We start from the raw sequence: 20,092 nt of genomic DNA, 5'->3' as shown, positions 1-20,092 counted from the left end.
ACTGCCTACAAGACAGTAACAAAAATTATTGTCAATAGGATCAAGCCTTTTCTCCCCCACATTATTGGGCCTAGTCAGGCAAGCTTGCTATCCAATAGGAAAGCTTCTGATAATGCCATCATAGTCCAATAATACATCTCCCACTTTTGGAAAATGAAGGGAAAAGCCAGTAACATGATCCTAAAGATTGACTTGGAGAAGGCTTTTGACAGACTTGAGTGGTCTTTCATTAAGCAAACCTTCCATGGCTTCAAATTCCCAAACACAATCATCAATCTCATCATGTCATGTGTCAGCTCATCCACCATCTCTGTAATTGTCAATGGAGAGCAAATCACCCCTTCATGCCCACTAGGGGCATTAGGCAGGGTGACCCACTCTCCCCATGTATGTTCATCATGTGCATGGAAAGGCTTTCAAGAGCCATCGACAACAATGTCACTCAAGGGGAATGGCACCCAATCAGCATTAGCAGAAATGGACCAAAAATATCACATATCTTCTTTGCTGATGACTTAACTCTCTTTGCAAAAGCTAATCTTCCAAGTTGCAACACAATCATGAATACCCTAAATCCTTTCAATCTAGCATCAGGGAAAAAAATCAATCTCAATAAATCCAAAGTTTGTTTCAGTAATAACTGCCAACCTCACCAAATGGAACTCATTTCAAACTCTCTCTCCATAAAAGCATCAACAAACTTCGGGAAGTACCTGGGATTCCCAATTTTTCATAAAAGACCCACTCATAGTGATTTTCAATTCATTATTGACAATCTTCACTCAAAAATGGCAGGGTGGAAAACAAGCATGCTCAATATGACTGGAAGGACCACTCTGGCAAAAGCATCCCTAAACTCAATTCCGAACCATGTTATGCAGTACATCAAACTGCCAGCAAAAACAAGCAAAGAAATTGATAAAGTTCAGAGGAACTTCATCTGGGGAACCACTACTACTAAAAAGAAAATGCATCTGATATCTTGGGACACACTTACAAAGCCCAAGGATAAGGGGGGACTGGGAATTCAGAAAGCTGAATTAAAGAATAAAGCCCAGCACTCAGGCCTTGCTTGGAGACTATACCAAAACCCAACATCCCTTTGGGCAAAAACTCTTATTGCGAAACACTGCAATTGGAGGAACCCTCCCAAAAAGGCAAAGTCCCACACATGGCAATGCATCCTGAAAGGATGGGAAACATGCAGGCAAGCAAAAAGGTGGGTAGTTCACTCAGGAAACAGAGTGAACTTTTTTAACGACCCCTGGATAAATAACCCCCCAGCCATAAGGTTACTAATTCAAGGTCCTTTGACAAGAGAAGATATGTCCAAATAGTTGCTAATGTCCATCACCATGGAGTGTGGGACCTCTCTACTCTCTCCATTACCATCCCCCAAAATGTCCAAAATTCAATCCGCAATACTTCCATCCCATCCAATCCACTAAATGAGGATAAAATGATATGGGGAGCAACACCAAATGGTCTATACTCCACAAAATCAGCCTATTCAATTTTAGATCAAGGTCAGGAAACAATGACTCACAATTTCACTTGGATATGAAAGCTAAAAGTGCCAAAAAAATACAATCCTTTTTCTGATTACTTTTCCATGAAAGGCTCCCCACTGGAGCCTACCTCCATTATGTGGGGGTACAACCAAATCCCAGTTGCCCCCAATGCAGCCAGGCAAACGAAACCTCGGCACATATCTTCTTTGAATGTCTCATTGCACACACCTTCTGGCAAGACATCATATCCAAAAGCAATAAGGAAATCAATACTTCTATCCATGCTTTCAACACCACAGATTGGCCAACCACTTGGGCAACCCTAAAGAAAAAGGCATACAACAGCATCATTACTTAGGAAGAGCTCCTACCTTTTTGTTTCTGGCAAATTTGGCTAACAAGGAATAATAATCTCTTCAATATAAAAAAAGATAGGGCAGACTCAAAATGTGCAATAGCAAAGGCTACTGAATATGCCACAATGATGCTGGATAAAGAGCCAAAAAACATGGGAAAAATCTGGGTAAAATGGGAGCCACCAAAAAACAATTCCTTCAAACTAAATACTGATGGAGCTGCAACAGGGAATCCGGGTAAGGGAGGTCTGGGGGGAGTATTCAGAAATGCAAGTGGAAACTGGATATTGGGATTCATGGGATCAATCCAATACACCACCAACACCCAAGCAGAAATACTAGCTCTTCTTAAAGGACTACAAATTGCAGAAGCAAGACAGTTCACACCTTTGGAAATAAACACTGACTCAACGGAGGTAATTAGAATGCTAAGAAACCTCTATTTTGACTCGATTATTCATGAATGCAGGTCAATCATCCAAAGACTAGGCGACGTGGTGGTGAAGCACAGCTACAGGGAGACCAACAAAGTTGCTGACATGCTGGCAAAGGAAGGAATAAGAATTTTTTTTTTTGAAGATGTTTTTGTAACATTAGTTCCTCCGGTGTTTGTCAAACATGTGTTTTGGGCAGACATCGCAGGAACTTTGTTTGAAAGGAAAATAATGGTTTGTAATAGTGATAGTAACAGTATGCTAGAGGGGGGGTATCACATACCCACCCACAAACAATATTTTTATACGCCCTAACGGGTAACATAGTGTTAATTAAATATGCATCCGTTTTAACCCAAAAAAAAGGTTGTTTTAATCCAAGAAACAACTCGCTCTGTTTTTTTTTTTTTTTGCATTTCTAATTATTGCATTTGTTATCTTTGCCACAAAACAGAACCAAATTACATGCACTTGATAAAATCATAAAGTTTTTTCAGATGCGTCCTTAAAATCTTTCTTGTTCTATTTGCTGGCTCATTTATCTTTGAAGCTGCAACCAAAAGGACTCCAAAATCCGAAGTGGTAAAAAAAACTTCTCCACATAAATTTTTTTTAGGGAAAATGCATAAGTACCCCTCTGACCTATACCCGGATTCTCAACTATACACTTTTTCTTTGGGGGAATCCTATTATCCCCCTAAATTTATTTTAAATGGAATTATTTGCACCCTTAACGATGAAGTGGCAGAGTGTGTGTATTTCACTCTTCCAAAGGAGAGTGAGAAGAAGGAAAAAATGATTTTCAGATTGTTTTTTATTCTTTTTTACCATTTTTTTCTTACTTTTTTTCCTTTTCCTTTTCCTTTTTCTTTGTCTTTATTCTTTTACTTTTTTTTTGTTTCTTCTCTAATCCCGGCGGATATTCATTCACCGGCGACTTTGTCTAACCGTTTTTCTTCTATTTTTTCTTTTTACACACAAATTAAACTCTCAAAAAGATCTATTTATAAGCAAAACAAAATACACTCAGATTTGGGGGAAAAAATTCATCATCGGAAAACCTTCCCATGCCGGAAAAAAAAAATGATGTATTGAAATTTTAACTGAAAAAAGTTTTCTCAGCTTATATTCGTTTTTATTTCTTTTGCTCTTCCTCCCACACATAAATTACACTTTGAAGAAATATATATAACAAAACACACTTAGATCGAGATAAAAATATGTCGCCGGGAAAAAAAAATTCGCTGAAAAAATGGTGTTTGTGAAATTCCGACGACCACCATTTTATGCTGCCGGTGACCAAATTAAAAAGAAAGAAAATGAAATAACTAAAAAAATATGAGAATAATAAGAAATAAGAAAAAAGGATAAGAAAAAGAAGAAAGAATAAAAAAAGTACTAAAAATACATATGGGGGCACGTGTAGCTCACCACTTGCCAAGAGTTTGGTTGTCAGCGTTAAGGGTGCAAATAATTACATTAAAAATAAGTTTATGGGGGTAATAGGATTCCCGCAAAGAAAAAGAGTGTATTTGAAAATCTGGGTATAGATCAGGAGGGTATTTATGCATTTTTCCTAAATTTTAAGATAACATTATAATTTAGTTTGTTGTACCAAGCAATTACTTGCATGTTACTTTTCTGGTATTTAGTTTCATTTATTATGAATAATTATCTGTAATTATTTTTTAAATGTTATTATAGTAAATTCATTTACACCATCGGTGTATAATTATTTAATTCTTCGATGATCATTTTTCTGTTGAAAAAGAAGAAAATAAATGAGAAAAACGTGTTTGGTTTACACAAAAGAGCACAATAAAGGTATATAAATAAAAACTAAATACCAAAACAAAAATACATCCAATCAGACAATTACACTCTCATTTACCCTAGTGTTTAGGTCTTAATTCAATGCCTTCAATGACAAGCCCACCTTTAACATGATAACCCTTCACCTCCATCAACCTCATTATGATATCTTCATCGCCATTTCTTCCATTGAAGAATTCCCCTAGCTTAATTTCCAACCACCCGTCCTCCCTTTCACGAGGCAGTCCTTCTTCCCCTTTGTTTACTCTTGACTTCAAAATCTCCATTCTATTCCTGTAAAACAAAGATTCCAGCTGCTCTTTCTTGCTCCTTGGGTTGCGTAGATACGCAGTGTTGACGAATTCCTCATCTCCCACTTTAACACTGATCTCTGTTGGAATAGAATCCAACCCAAATGATCTATCTGAAATCTTCATTAGTAGATAAGCTCCGTATGTTGTGTTTGGAGATAGCTCCCCTGTTTTCATCTTCCCCTGTATTTCTAGTCTGCATATTGTTTTCAGTTCAACTACTTCTGCAAACCTATAAAACAGGAGTAGCAAAATTTGCATTTAATCTTTAAAAAAAAAAAGAAGAAGAAGGAGGAGAAGATGTATTTACCTTGATTGTGGGACAGGTTTCCAGTTCCAATGATCTGGTTCATCTCCATATAAAATAGAAAGTTCTTTTGCAGAAATTACATATGACTTCTTCCCAGTTGATTTATCTAAAGCAAAGCTCTGAAACATGAAAATAAATGAAGTGCTCAACTATACGTGTTAATTGTCTCTGAGAGCAACTCCAACCTTGCCCCCATTTTTTGTCCCCAAAATGGGGATTACTCTAACCATTCCCCCTTTTTTCCCCCCAAATTTTTTTATATTCTTCTCTCTCTTCTATATTTTATTATTATCTTTCATTTCAATTTCATTTTTTAATTTCCATTAAACAAATTCAATCTTTTATTTTTATTAATTTGTAATTTCCATAATTAAAACAATTCCATAAAATTTTAAATAATATAATTTGTAAGCAATTATTATAGATTAATTAATAATTCAAATAAAAGTGAAATCATTGCGATACAAGATTAATTAAATACATATTACATAACGATAAAATTCATTCGAAATACTAGATAAATATTCTACTTCAACCTCTAGTATCCTCCCATAAATGATCTATTAATGCATTACGAAGTGCAAAATGAGCATCTTTGTCCTTAATTCTTCTATGTCGAGCTAAAAATTCTTGAAATCGTTGATTTTCATCTACTGCAAGTTCTACTGTTGGAGTTGGACCTTCCAAATCATCTTGAGTTGGTACATTAATATCGCGCTCATCCTCGATTATCATGTTGTGCAGTATAATACATGTAGTCATTATATCATGTAGCACTTCTTTCTGCCAAAAACGCGAGGGTCCTGCAACAATTGCAAAACGTTGTTGCAAAACTCCGAATGCACGTTCAACATCTTTTCGGCATGATTCTTGTTTCATCGCAAAATATTTCTTCTTTGTCGAACGTGGCTCACGAATAGTTTGCACAAGAGTTGACCATTTTGGATATATGCCGTCAGCTAAATAATAACCCGTATTATTGTGTCCACTAAAATCTCTACTAAATCCACTCAACGGCCGAGATCAAAATAACATCTATCATCTTTTCATCTACTAAATTATTGTGTCCACTAAAATCTCTATATATTGAGGTGCCAACATAACCCTCTATAATCACAATTAACTTCTATTTTTCTTCCGATAATTTACTTTTTCTCTAATCAGTTGAAAATATGTCTATTCGATCTGCAGGATACACTGTAAACGAAGATATTCTATTATGTAGAATGCATTTAGATGTTTCTCAAAATCCGATAACNTCTGATTCTCTAACACAGATAGGGAAACAAACCACTTTCACTTGTTTCAATTTCCTCTTGTTGCAGGCGTGCAACTCGATCCCATTTTTCATAATATCACGTGGTAGGCGTACCACTCGATCCCATTTCATAATATCACGTGGTAGGCGTACCACTCGCTTCCATTTCATAATATCACGTGGTAGGCGTACCACTCGCTCCCATTTCATAATATCACATGGTAGGCGTACCACTCGCTCCCATTTCATAGTATCACGTGGTCAGCGTGTCACACGATCTCATTTCATAATATCTCGTGGTCGGCGTGCCACACGATCCCATTTCATAATATCTCGTGGTCGGCGTGCCACACGATCTCATTTCTTTCAATACAGTACACAAAATAATCCCGGCAAGGGAGAAAGATGTTATAATAAACTATCCCGGCAAGGGAACAAGATAATATAATAAACTATCCCGGCTAGGGAGATCCACCTATAACCAAACTTACTCAATTTCTACTTAACACAATTAAATCAATACTCAGTCTCATCAATTACTGGCTCAGTGTTAAAGATTTCCAACCAAGTCCTCATAAACAACAATTAAGAATTCGATAATATAGCAATTCAGGACTCACGGTCATGCTCGACACCAGTGTATAGATACTCGTCACCATGCCTATACACCGTACTCGACAAATAGCAATTAGCAAATAAGACTCTACTCCTATTCCCTCAAGACAAAGTTAGACCAAACACTTAGCTCAACTTCCACGGCTAAATCTATCCACAACGACCGCTTTCCCTCTCGAATTCGGCTCCAACTCAATCAAATCTATGAAATAACGACATTACAACATTAATATAAGCTAAACAAATCAAACCCAATGCCTAAATATAGTTTTCTAAGAGCAACTCCAACCTTGCCCCCATTTTTTGTCCCCAAAATGGGGAAATCCCCATTGTGGGGACAACTTACTCCAACCATTCCCCCATTTTTTCCCCCAAATTTTTTTATATTCTTCTCTCTTCTATATTTTATTATTATCTTTCATTTCAATTTCATTTTTTAATTTCCATTAAACAAATTCCATATTTTATTTTTATTAATTTGTAATTTCCATAATTAAAATAATTTCATAAAATTTTAAATAATATAATTTGTAAGCAATTATTATAGATTAATTAATAATTCAAATAAAAGTGAAATTATTTTTGAGATAATTATATATTTTTTGTACAATTAACTTATAATAAAATTAACTTATAATTTTACATAAAAATAATAAATTCACGAAAATTAGTTTATCAAAATTATACACCAAAGTTAAGATATAATATTAATATTATAAAGATATTACATAAATATAATTAGTATATATAAAGAGTTAAACTAAAAGATTAAATAATTAAAATAATAATAAAATATGGGTGAATAGTAACGGGGGAGATGAATAGTGTACCCCATATTTGAGGGAACACTATTCATCCCCATTTTGGGGACAAATATGTGGGAGGGTTGGAGCAAAATTCCCCCATTTTTTTTTCCATTATGGGGGATGGGGGCAAGGGTGGAGTTGCTCTGACTACAAGAAAATGTGAACCAATCTATGTATATGGGTCTTTTAAGTCTTACCTTGTTGCCACCGTCTATTAGAATGGAGTTGCAGAGACAGAGAAAAAGCTCCTTTTTTGTAGTATACTTCAAAAGGGTGACTGATTTTCTTGCAATATCTTGGCAATCAGAAGGCAGGAAAACATTCCAAACATAGTCCGATTCTGCCGCTGACCGGAAAGTTGATGAAACGAGCGATAGTTTTAGTACGTCCGGAGGAGAAGTGAGAGATATTATGGTACAAATGCAGTCTTCTGGCAGATCATGGACGTGCTTCTCTGCTGCTACCATTGTCATAAAGTTGTACAAAAAGAACACGACTAAAATTGAAGTAATGAATGAAGGATTTGGTCCAATTTCAAAAGTCTGTTATCTGAACAAGGCTAATTGTTTTGGCTGGGGTATATATAGGGAGGCCTTGTGATAATGGAAAGGGTTCTTGAGCGAAAGTTTGCTGTTTTGTTCTCTTGGACTTTGTTTAGTTGTATCTATTACTCCCTCCGTTCCAATTTATCTAAGACTTCTGGAATTTATGATCCTAAACAAGTTAAAAAGGGGCCCAAAGCATTTGAATAGTTATAAAGCTTCTCATAAAGGTAGAATTGTAAGTTTAAACTAAATTGTTTTCAAATTTAAAAATGGGTCATTCTTTTTTAAACGGACCAAAAAGGAAATAGGTTTACATAAACTGGAACAGATGGAGTAACTAAGTTATGATCAATATACTTTTTTGTCAATTTATTTACTAACATCAAAGCTGGATCACTGTCACCTAAATAAAGGTGGTCATACTTTAGTTGTACAACGAACGCATTAGGAATGCCCTTCCCAATTGGTCAAAACTGAGGGCGTCATAATCGTGTAGGTATTATCTTATAATTTTTCCAAATTCCATTAACCGCTGACTTTATTTTTCAAATTTGTCAAAAATTGAAGTGGTCAACAATTTATAAGCTTGCTTATTACAAAAGGTGAAAACAAAAGTTTAGAAAGTAAAAGAAAAAGAAAAAGAGTATATATTGACACATTTCAGCTTAGAAATATGACTTTTGAAAACCATCAAAACATTATCAAACGGAAAGAAAAAAATATAAAATCGATGAGCTAGTTGGATCATAAATCCAGTGGCAAGGAACCGTGACAGGTGAAAAGACAAGTCAACGAAAGCTCGGCTATTTAATGCATATTTAACTTGGACACCGAAGACTTGAAAGGATTACTTTGGTGTGCTATATAATGACCACTACTTGAATCACTTGAGGAACTAAATGACGAGTTTTTGTCCAATATTGTCCATTATCTTTAAGAGTATGTCTATTTTGTTCCCTTAAATACAACCCTGAGCATATTTAGTCCCTTAAATATGCTAAAGCGGAGCACCTTTAGTCTTACTGACATTTGTGTTAAAAACTAACAGCAGTATCTCGTGTTACTCATGTGACACTGCAAGAAGATCAACAGTAAAAGAAAAAAGTCGTTCCCATTTCGGGGTTGGTTTCAGCACTCACCGTCTTTTTTACTTATCGAAAATATTTTATAAACCAACACCCACTAGTAGTACAGAGCTGATAAATTTAAGAATTTAACGTTGAAACTTTTACTTTTAAAAATTTCGGTTGATTTTTCCAAAAAGAAAAGTTAAAATTTAAAAAAAATAGAACTGCCAGGATAACTTCTATGCATATTATTGAAGCAAACGAATAACCAGGTTGTATTATCACTCTTATCCCGCGCTAGAAACTATTTACATCTGAAAAGTATATAAATTTGTATATTAACATACAATATATATATATATATATATATATATATATATATATATATATATAAATTTTATTATTTTTTGGCTGTTATTTTTACAGTGGTTATACAATATCATTTTCTCATTGAAAACTGGCACAACAGAGGATATTTTCAATGTCAAAATTTAAGTAGACATTATCTAAAAATGAGGAATTAAAGTGGTAATTTGCGTTATCCAATAAAAGGAGAGGAAATATTTTGCTTCAGAGCAAAAGATTTGCTTCATGGATCAGAGTTGGGTAGCACCGTTAGTTTTTGAACGCATCATGTTAGTGAGGCTAAAGGTGTTCCATTTTAGCATACTTAAGGGACTAAATACGCTCAGGATTATATTTGAGGGATCAAAATAGACCTACCCTCAAAGGTAAGGGACAATATTGGTCAACTCACTAAATGACTATACTTGGTTCTGTCTTCCACGCTGACACTTAAAAGGGAAAGAAAAATATATGAAATCGATTTAATATAGGAAAAATACATAAGATGCACCTCGAACTTGTCCTTAAAAGTCAGTTTCCAACTCAACTTTTATGGGCATTCTTTTTCCATCCTATACTTGCCCAGACTGAGTTTAGTTCCTCCCTAAATTGTGACATATCAGAGAATGTGGTTTCACTCTCCCAAATTCGAGTAGAACCAAGAAAAGAATATTAATTACATACTAAATCATACACATATTATATTTTTATTTGACATTATATATTTAACTTAACTTAATTAATCGTGGGGTCTCAAATTTCTTTTTCTCTTTCTTTATCTTATTTTTTATTTTTAATTTATTGCTTCTCTCTCAATCCATTATTCTGTCTCCTCTTCTCCAACCCAAAATACACAGCCCCTGCTACACCCTCACCATTGCTGGGCCACCTAATCTCCCCTTCTCCTTCACCCCATCAGTTTCTTTCCCACCTGACCCATGCCTCCAATATTTTTCCAACCTCATTTTCATTAGCTCGTCCCAAAAGACCAAATAAAATCACCATTGAAGAGTTTCTTTTCTAGCCGTCTTCATTTTCTCTGTCGGTGAGTTTGCCGGATAAGTTTTCCGGTCAATATTCAGTCAAAGAGCTTCGATGGGTTGTTCTTCTCCATCTTTGTTCTGCCCGAACTTCTTCCTTTAGGCTATGGTGGTCTGATTTGGTGGTCTTAAATGGTTATGGTTAAAGGAGAGAAAATAGTGATAACTCTACGGAAACCCAATATCTTTTTCAAAATAGACAGGGGTGGAGTGAGATTGACAATAATTTTAAAATAAAAAAATAATTGAAAAAAGATAAAATAAATTAAAATTGACATGTGGCGGAGCATGAAGAACAAAGCCCTCCACAAGCTTGGTTATGTATTTGTAGGGAGAAATTAGATTCAGTCTGGACAAATACATGGTGGGGAAAAAACGCCCGTAAAAATTGAGTTGGAAACTGATTTTTCAGGACAAGTTCGGGATACATCTTATGTATTTTTCCTTTAATATATGATAAGTTGGTATCAGGTAAGTAATTTTATATGAAAGTATCTTCCCTCGAAAGCAAATATTTGGTGTCTGATTATCAGAAAATTGAAATTTTGACTTTTCTTCTTAATATATTAAAATAATTTACTTATAGGTATCTAAAACTATAATTTAATTATTTGCTCCATCCAATACTTATTATTACCACTCTTTTACTCAAAATTCCTTTCCAATCACCAACCAACCATCCTATTTATTTCGTAAGAAATAGTTTCTATGGTAAATAATTTTTATGGAATAGGGTGGGATTAAAGTCAATAGTATAATTTATGCTCACTACTGAAATGTTTAATAAAAAAATCAGTTGGCTTGCTAGCTGACAAGATGTTCGTAGGTATAATACGTGTCACACCTCCTTTTTCTCGAAGGATGGAGAGTTTTTCCAATTAAAATATCATTATTCGAAATAGAATTATTTATTTAATTAGAGTCGCCACTTGGAATAATTTTATGGTGTCCCAAGTCACTGGTTTATTTTAAATCCCAAATCGAGGAAATTTGACTCTGTTTTAAAGTCCACGAAAACCAGAAGTCCGATAAGAAACTCTGTTAACTCAGGAAAAGGTGTAAGGCATTCCGGGTTCTGTAGTTTTAGCACGGTCGCTTTGATCATACCTGGCCTAATTAAATTGTTTAATTACTCATTTTTAGAACCTATGTACTTTTACCTTTTTACCGCTTTTAATTATGGCCTTTTATGGATTTATTTACATGTGCGTAAATCTTTTTTATTTGGGGCACTAAAATCATGTCACGCGTACGTGTACACGATTAATCACGCTTTATTAATTTAAGATTTTTTTGACAAAGTCGTGCGAACGTGTACCTTGATTTATTTTGAAAATCATAATTATGTCACGCGAACGTGTACATAATCACGATAATAAATTAAAGAACACGCCTAAAATATTCTACGAATATTCAATGGTTGATTAATTCTAAAGTTTGGGATTAATGGCGGAAAGTTTTGGGGGCCATGATAATCACAGTCATGTGAAAGACTGTAATGTTCATTAGACTTTATTTAATCATGGGCGAGCAGAATATAGGTATAAGGAAAGGATTATGAATTAAATAGATTTTAGGAATTTTTACTTCACATAGCAAAGGTTAATACCTTATTTATTTTAAATAAATACCATTTAAAAAAAATTATATTCTATAGATATCTTTTAATGTTTATAGCAAAATATCTAATTTTGGTTACCTCCTACCCCTAAGCCACTAAATACGCTATTCAGTTACACTATTTTTCTTTCTCTCTCTACTTTGATACATGCCATTATCTTTCCCCATTTTTTGGGCTATTCTCCGGCGCCAACGCTCTTGAACTAGACTCCGCCATTCTTCCACCAAATCCCTACTGCTGCTTTTCACAAACCAATTGCCAATGTTTTTTGGACTTTGACCTCTCTTTATAAAGCTAGAATAAACCGTAGTAGATTTATTTGACTTGTGAGAAAGGCATAGGTCTATCGGGAACAAAAATCTTTTGAAAGAATCCAACAACAGCAACTTGTCGCCATTGCTACACAATTCGTCATTGAAGGATATAAGTTAATTCGTCTTTATCAATCAATTCGTCATTGAAGGATATAAGTTTCTGTGATTTCTACATCTTCTGAGATAGGGCATTGAAGGCTTTGACGTTGTTTTTTGCCATTGTGGCAGTCTAATCGGCGGTTGCTTCTGCTCAGGAAGTGACCTCGGCTCCGGCACCATCACCGGACCAAGGCGGCGCGTTTTCACTACCGGCTTCCGGTGAATGGCAGATTCGCCAAAAATTAGGGTTTGTTCTTGAACAAAGACGACGGAGTTTGGGGCTGAGCAACTTGATTTTCTGTTAACATATTTCAATGTATTTTCATGTATTTCATTGTATTCATTGTCTTTTTTTCATTGTAATTCAATGTATCTCGTTGTATTCCATGTATTTCGTTGTATTCACTGTCTTTTTTCATTGTATTTCAATGTATCCCACTGTATTCTATGTATTTTGTTGTATTCACTGTCTCGCTATATACCACGAATATATTCATATATTTTTTTTAATTAATATAATTTTATATATTCAGATGTATTATATAATTTCTCTGAAGATTGCTATATTTTTGGGGTATTTTTCGGTTGAGAATCTTTTTTATAACTGAAAATACAAAATTTGTATGTTATAATTGAGTTTGTTGAGTTATATTAGGAGTCTATTATGTTAATTGATTCACTTTCCGTTTTAGAAACAGTATATTCCCCTGTTTCACGCCGTGAATACAGTCGAATACAATAATCTGTCCAGCTGTAATCCCATGTTTCACTCCATGAATACAGTCGAATACACTTAAATACAACAACTTATTAGCTGGATTTCCCTGATTCACGCCTATTTTTGCTACTGTATTCATGAATACAATAGCTTAAATACAGCAAATACATCTTATAACCACAGAAAAAGGTATCCATAATCCGTAATATATCAAATGGTATCTATAGATGACTAATTACTACTAAAAGATAGTGCTTTATGAAAATTTCTCTAGATTTTATTAGGAAAACAGGATGAGATTTTTACATTCCTATGCCACATAGGAAACCTTATTACCCTCAATGTTTAAGGTTCGACTTAATTACACTTAGTATACCAAATTACCAATTCTATACCATAATTAATTAAGGGTATAATTAATTGTACATTTTTTACTCCTTAATTAAAGGAATCTGCACGTTTCTCTCTCCTAACCCCTCAGTCCCACCCACGTTTTACCCATACCCACGTTTTTTTTACCATTTTCCATCTTCTGAAACCAAATTCTCCCTCTAAATTCACAAAAAATTGAAGAAACCCCTCAACAAAGTTGGTTCCCCATTTTACTCCAGTTGAAGTTCATCAATGAAGAACAACAAAGTTCATCAAAATTGAAGTCAAATCTTCAAAGTACATACACACATTTACCTTCTGCTTCAAATTTTCTCAATGAAGAAGAACAAACCTTCAAAGAGACAAGAGAGCAGCAATTCCACCATTGACAACCATTAAAAAGCTTTGAAGCTTTGAATTCAAATTTGGGTTTTCAAAAATCATTATTTATTTTGATTGGGTGGTGTTGAAAATAATTGGGAATATGTTTTGGAGTTTATATCTCAATTTTGAGGGGTTTTGGTGAAGATTAGACTTGGTTTTGACTGAAATTCAGATTGAAACTTGAAGAAGACGAAGAAGACATATTGCAGAAATTGTAGATAAATTATAGATAAATTATAGAAAAATTGTAGACTGTTTTTTACAGAAGATTTTGTAGAAGTTTTAGTCGTTTTGGATTTGTGAAAACAGAAAATAATGCATAAATCAGAATACAAATAATCTACAATTTATCTACAAAATGTCTACAAACTGGATACATTGAATTTTAATATCCCAATTCCCATTTCAATTATAGCATAATTGGCATTTTCGACATAATTATATTTTTTGCAAAAGATTTGTAGAAGTTTTAGTCGTTTTTGATTTGTGAAAACAGAAAACAAAGCACCTACAATTAGAATATAAATAATCTACAATTTATCTACAAAATATCTACAAATTGGGTACATTGAATTTTTATATCCTAATTCCCATCCAATTGTAGCATAATTGTGATTTTTGACAATTACATTTTTTCAGAAGATTGTAGAAGTTTTAGCCGTTTTTTATTTGTGAAAACAGAAAAATAAAGCATCTACAATCAGAATACAAATAATTTACTGCAATATGTCTTCTTCTTCTTCTTCTTCTTCGAGTTTCAATCTGAATTTCAGTCAAAACCAAGTCTAATCTTCACCAAACCCCTCAAAATTGAGATATAAACTCCAAATCATGTTACGATTATTTTCAACAACACCCAATCCAAACAAATAATGATCTTTGAAAACCCAAATTTGAATTCAAAGCTTTCAAGCTTTTTAATGGCTATCAATGGTGGAAAATATCTTGAAAAATATTTACTTCCATAATTGTAGCGCGCCTAAATAGGAATATCTGGAAGAATATGATTTGATTTGATTTACGCTAAATCTTTTTAGAATATTCTATTCCTCAATTTTAGCTCGACAAATTAGGAAGATTCAGCTACTGTTAATTCGTATTTAATGCTTGGTATAATAACTGTAGAAAAAATATGGACAGGACGGGTAAATTAAAAACTATGCACATTTTTGATAATAAGGTTTCATATATGGTATAGGAAAGAAAAATATCTCAAACAGGATTAAATTGAAAAACAGGCCCAAGCCTGTGTCATTGTCCAACAAAGGAAGAAATTCAAAAATAGCCAGATTTACAAGTGGTTATTCAAAAATAGTCACAGTTTCAAAAGTCATCGAAATTTAGCCAATATGAATGAAAATTTATATTATACTTTGCTGAAACTCTAATATATTATACTGGAGTTCCAGCAAAGTATATTGGAACTCCAGTATATTATACTGGAACCAGCAAAGTATAATATCGAAATTTTGCCACTTTTCATGTAAAGATAAATCTGAATGAAAACATTGTTCAAAATCCAGAAAATACTTTAGCATAATATATTGGAACTCTAGTATATTATACTGGAGTTCCAGCAAAGTATATTGGAAGTCCAGTATATTATACTGGAGCCAGCAAAGTATACCGGTCCAGCATAATATGCTGGCAGTTCATATACAGGTGCACTGAACTCCAATATATTATGTTGCATCGGTCTCTGTTGCAGCAAAATAGTGGCTATTTTTCAATGACTTGGCAAACACTGGCTATTTTTAAATGACCAGTCCGAAAACTGGCTAGCCCGTGCTATTTTAACTCCAACAAAGAGGCAGCTGCCTTCAATAATCCAAACTCAGGAAAGATGGGCCTGCCGCAATTGGCCTTGGGCGGCTCAGTTGAAAGCATTTGCTACTGTAAGTTTTAAAGCAAATCAGGAATTCGAATTTGGATGAAATACAGTAACTACGGGCCTGTGTAGTGGCTAGGCCCAACACATACATGATAACAAATTACAAGGAAGCAAACATGTTATGTCAAAAAAAATGTGATTAATCTAGCATTTTAAAGAAAAATTAGCTATGCCCGTACTTAATTACAACAGGCTGAGGCATTTTAAACACCAACTCAAATTGAATTACTATACAATATTATCCCCAATTTAAAATTCATACTTTAACATCTCGAAACCTACATGTTGATAAACCACAATTAGTGAAACTACTTCGAGCAAGAGATGCGACCAAGCTCTGCAAAATAGTGCCTCGTACAACTCCTTTACATGCCAATCCATTGTCAAATATACTCCTGGAATCTCAATAAGTGAATATGACTGACTTGTTTAAAATATAAGATACATACTCGACACTTATGATATTTAAGAGTGAGCAGATATCATTACAACAGAGGCATTCAAAGAAATCATACTAAATTGATCCTTTCACGTTCAAACCCCTTTTATGATAGTGTATGAAGATTCAACTTATACCATCACTCAACCATGAAGTTAGACAAATCAGATATGGCTAGCAGATTCAACTTTAAGCTTACATACAAACATGCCATTATAACCAAAACACCTTATCAGGAAGTAATCATCACATAAAAAGCAATACCATATCTGAATTTCTTAGAGGTGTAGAGGAATTTAAACATGCTAAGATTCAAAGAAAAGTATACAAGTTCATAGATGTATACCTAAATTGAAGCTAACTTGAATAAACCAAACAATGGCAAAGATAGAAGAAACAACAGAGTAAGGACTGGAATCAGCAAATCAGAACCAATTATGCAGCAATCAACAAGTTCACCAGCAAAATGAAGAACTCAAGAGCTCACTTAAGCTTGGAATTCCCAGGGAATGAAAAATGAAAAGGATATGTTCCTGAGAATGCAGAAATCAGTGTGTTTCTCTAAAAATGCAGAGATTAATGTGTGTTTTTTGAAAGAAAGATGCAGAGATTCAAAAGCTGCTGAAATGAGTGTGTGAGTGAGTCTTATATAGAGTGTGAGTGTGCAAAAGGATAGGGAATGAGAGAATCTAAGAGGGAATCTGTTAGCTCCTCTTATTCTCAGATATTTCCTATTTTTAGCATCTTTTCTTAACAAGTTTGGACAACTGTCCACTTTTCAGAAGTTTCTCTTATCAGAATTAAACTATAATTAACTAAGCTAAACTAGCACTAGGCTAACAACACAAACTAAACCTGAATTATCAACTAATTAACGTGCTAATCAGGCAAATGGACAATTTAAACCAACAAAATGATTATCCAATAATTTCAGATTCAACTAAAACAAATAATTACTTAGAATGTCAAAACAATTTTAATTATTAACCTAAGCATGTTTGAATTAACCAGTCTCAAACAGAAATCACCAATTAATCAATCAAACGCTCATATGGAAGGCATGTATTTGAAATACTAATCTAATTGTGCAATTAAATACACAGAATGTAATTAATTTGCTAAACATGCGACTAACTAAAAATCCAAACATATGTATATTCAGCACAACTATACCAAATTAGATGTTATTCTACTGTTAATTAACTAATTTATGAGCCATACCGACCCAATTAAACTAGGTCAAACACACCACAAACAATTAAACTTTTCTTCTGTTTTCAACAAACAAAACAACAAGAAGAAAAGATGAAAAAGAGAGTGAGGGTGTACCTATGAAAAGAAAGACGGTTCAATTAGAGCAGTTTTTGACAAGGCTTGGCCGGTCAGTGACTGTGACGAAGGTCCGGTGAGTCTCAGAATGAACCAAAACTAACATGAATCGATTGCTCGTGTTAAGGACAATCGATTCACGTGAGTTTGAGCCAAAACGAATCAGAGATTAAGAGAGAGACAGACTTAGGGTTTTCTAGCTTTTTCTAGATCTAAAAATTGGGAAGTTTAGGTGGTTTTCTGGGGAAATCGATGGGGGTTTAGGAATTAGGAGAGTGTGAGAATTGTGGAGTGTGAATTTGAGGAGGTTTGGGGTGGTGACTGCCGGTCAGTGGGTTTGGAGAAATTAGGGCGGCTAGGATTTTAGAGGGGATTTGGGAGAGGTAAGGAAGATGAGAGAATGGGGTCTTGCTTAGGGTTTGGGGGGTCTCTCAAATATTTGGGTTGGGGAATTAGTTCGTGGCCGTCGGATTAGATTAGATAGACGGATGGGATTATTTGGGGGTAAAACGGCGCCGTTTGGTTAAAGAGGTAGCTGGATCCGATTTAAAAATAGCCAGATTTACCACTGGTTGTTGAAAAATAGCCAAGTTTCAAAAGTCATCGAAATTTAGCAACTTTAAATCTGAGCGAAAACACAGTTCAAAATCCGGAAAAATACGCTCGCAAATTTTACGGGAGTTTCAGCATAAGTATGCTTGAACTCCCGTAAATTTTACGGGAGTTCCAGGATAACTATGCTGGAACTCCCGCAAATTTTGAAAACACAGTTCAAAATCCGGAAAAATACGCTCGCAAATTTTACGGGAGTTTCAGCAAGTATAATTGTCCAGTATAATATACTGGAGTTTGGAGCACTGGTGCTCCAGTCTCCCGCAAATTTTACAGGAGTTAGCAAAGTATACCGGTCCAGCATAATATGCTGGAGTTCGTACACAAATGCACCAGAACTCCCGTATATTATACTGGACCGGTCCCTGTTGCAGCAAAATAGTGGCTATTTTTCATTGACTTGATAAACGCTGGCTATTTTTCATTGACCAGTGTGAAAACTGGCTATACCATGATATTTTAACCATTAGAGGAGTAGGACGGGAGAAATTCAAAAATAGCCAGATTTACCACTGGTCGTTGAAAAATAGCCAAGTTTCAAAAGTCATCGAAATTTAGCCACTTTAAATCTGAGCGAAAACACTGTTCAAAATCCGGAAAAATACGCCCGCAAATTTTACGGGAGTTCCAGCATAAGTATGCTTGAACTCCCGTAAATTTTACGGGAGTTCCAGGATAACTATGTTGGAACTCCCGCAAATTTTACGGGAGTTCAACCATAATTATGCTGGAACTCCCGCCAAATTTTACGGGTAGTTTCAGCAAGTATAATTGTCCAGTATAATATACTGGAGTTTGGAGCACTGGTGCTCCAGTCTCCCGCAAATTTTACAGGAGTTAGCAAAGTATACCGGTCCAGCATAATATGCTGGAGTTCGTACACAAATGCACCAGAACTCCCGTATATTATACTGGACCGGTCCCTGTTGCAGCAAAATAGTGGCTATTTTTCATTGACTTGATAAATGCTGGCTATTTTTCATTGACCAGTGTGAAAACTGGCTATACCATGATATTTTAACGTCTATGCTGGGGCGAATTTTATGGTCAATTGGGCCAACTGAAATTGCTTGGCCCAATTCAAAATAAAACTAAACAAAACCTTTCTTTATTTCTTCCTTTTCTTTGATTTTAAATTCTAAATAAATTAATTAAAATCCTAAATTAAATCCTAACTTAACTCTAATTTGCAAAAGCAATGTTACTTACATATTTTCTAACAATTAACTAATTAATTAACTTAACACTAATAATTTTTTTAAATTAAAACTAAAAGCTAAAAATGTAAAAATGACCATTGTATTTTTGTGATTTTTATTGATAATGCATTTAATTAATGTAATTAAATCCTAAATACAATTAGGATCTAAAATGCTATGAAGAATTGAACATTTTTATGGTATTTTCTTATGATTTTAAGATATTAAATATGCACAAAAATACAATTAAATGCAAACAAACAATTAAAAAGGAATTCCTAAAATTTTATAAAATCAAAAAAAATTAGAAAAAATTTATTTTTGCGAATTTTGTAGGAGTATTTTCGAAGGGCAAAAATTACGTGCTCACAATACGTGTACTCAAAATGTTGCTAACATGGAGTGCAGAAATACCATGATTACAAAAATGAAATCTTCACTTGATAATAGAAATGAATTATAAATATTTACTCCACTTTAAGGTCTTGGTAATTGGGGTGCTTTAATTAGAAGACCTATTCTCGGTCCTTTTTAAGTTAAATAGCCCTCAAAGTTTTTTTCATAAGGTGATGAATTATACACGTTCACTCCACACTTAAAGGCTTAGTAATTGAGGTGCTCTAATTAAAAGACCTGCTCCCAAATGTTTTAATTATAAATTAAAATTATCAAATAACTCTATTTTTTTGGGAGGGAGGGGGGGG

At 34.2% G+C, this 20,092-nt stretch overlaps 1 protein-coding gene and 1 long non-coding RNA gene across 2 annotated transcripts; both read right to left on the bottom strand.

Annotated features, from left to right (window-relative positions):
* On the bottom strand, positions 4,114 to 8,051 carry LOC109226515 (F-box protein PP2-B15-like). The gene is made up of 3 exons (XM_019394522.1): positions 7,611 to 8,051; positions 4,735 to 4,853; positions 4,114 to 4,656 (listed from the first exon to the last, which is right to left on the bottom strand). The coding sequence occupies exons 1-3, from the start codon at positions 7,884 to 7,886 to the stop codon at positions 4,194 to 4,196; spliced, it is 858 nt and encodes a 285-aa protein (XP_019250067.1). The 5' UTR covers positions 7,887 to 8,051; the 3' UTR covers positions 4,114 to 4,193.
* LOC109205101 lies at positions 15,836 to 18,013 on the bottom strand. Its single transcript, XR_002067667.1, has 2 exons — positions 17,578 to 18,013; positions 15,836 to 16,204 (listed from the first exon to the last, which is right to left on the bottom strand). It is a non-coding gene; the product is annotated as an uncharacterized LOC109205101 (long non-coding RNA).

The sequence above is a fragment of the Nicotiana attenuata genome, chromosome 1, assembly GCF_001879085.1.
Source record: "Nicotiana attenuata strain UT chromosome 1, NIATTr2, whole genome shotgun sequence".
NCBI lineage: Eukaryota > Viridiplantae > Streptophyta > Magnoliopsida > Solanales > Solanaceae > Nicotiana > Nicotiana attenuata.
This window is presented reverse-complemented; position numbering and strand designations above follow the sequence as displayed.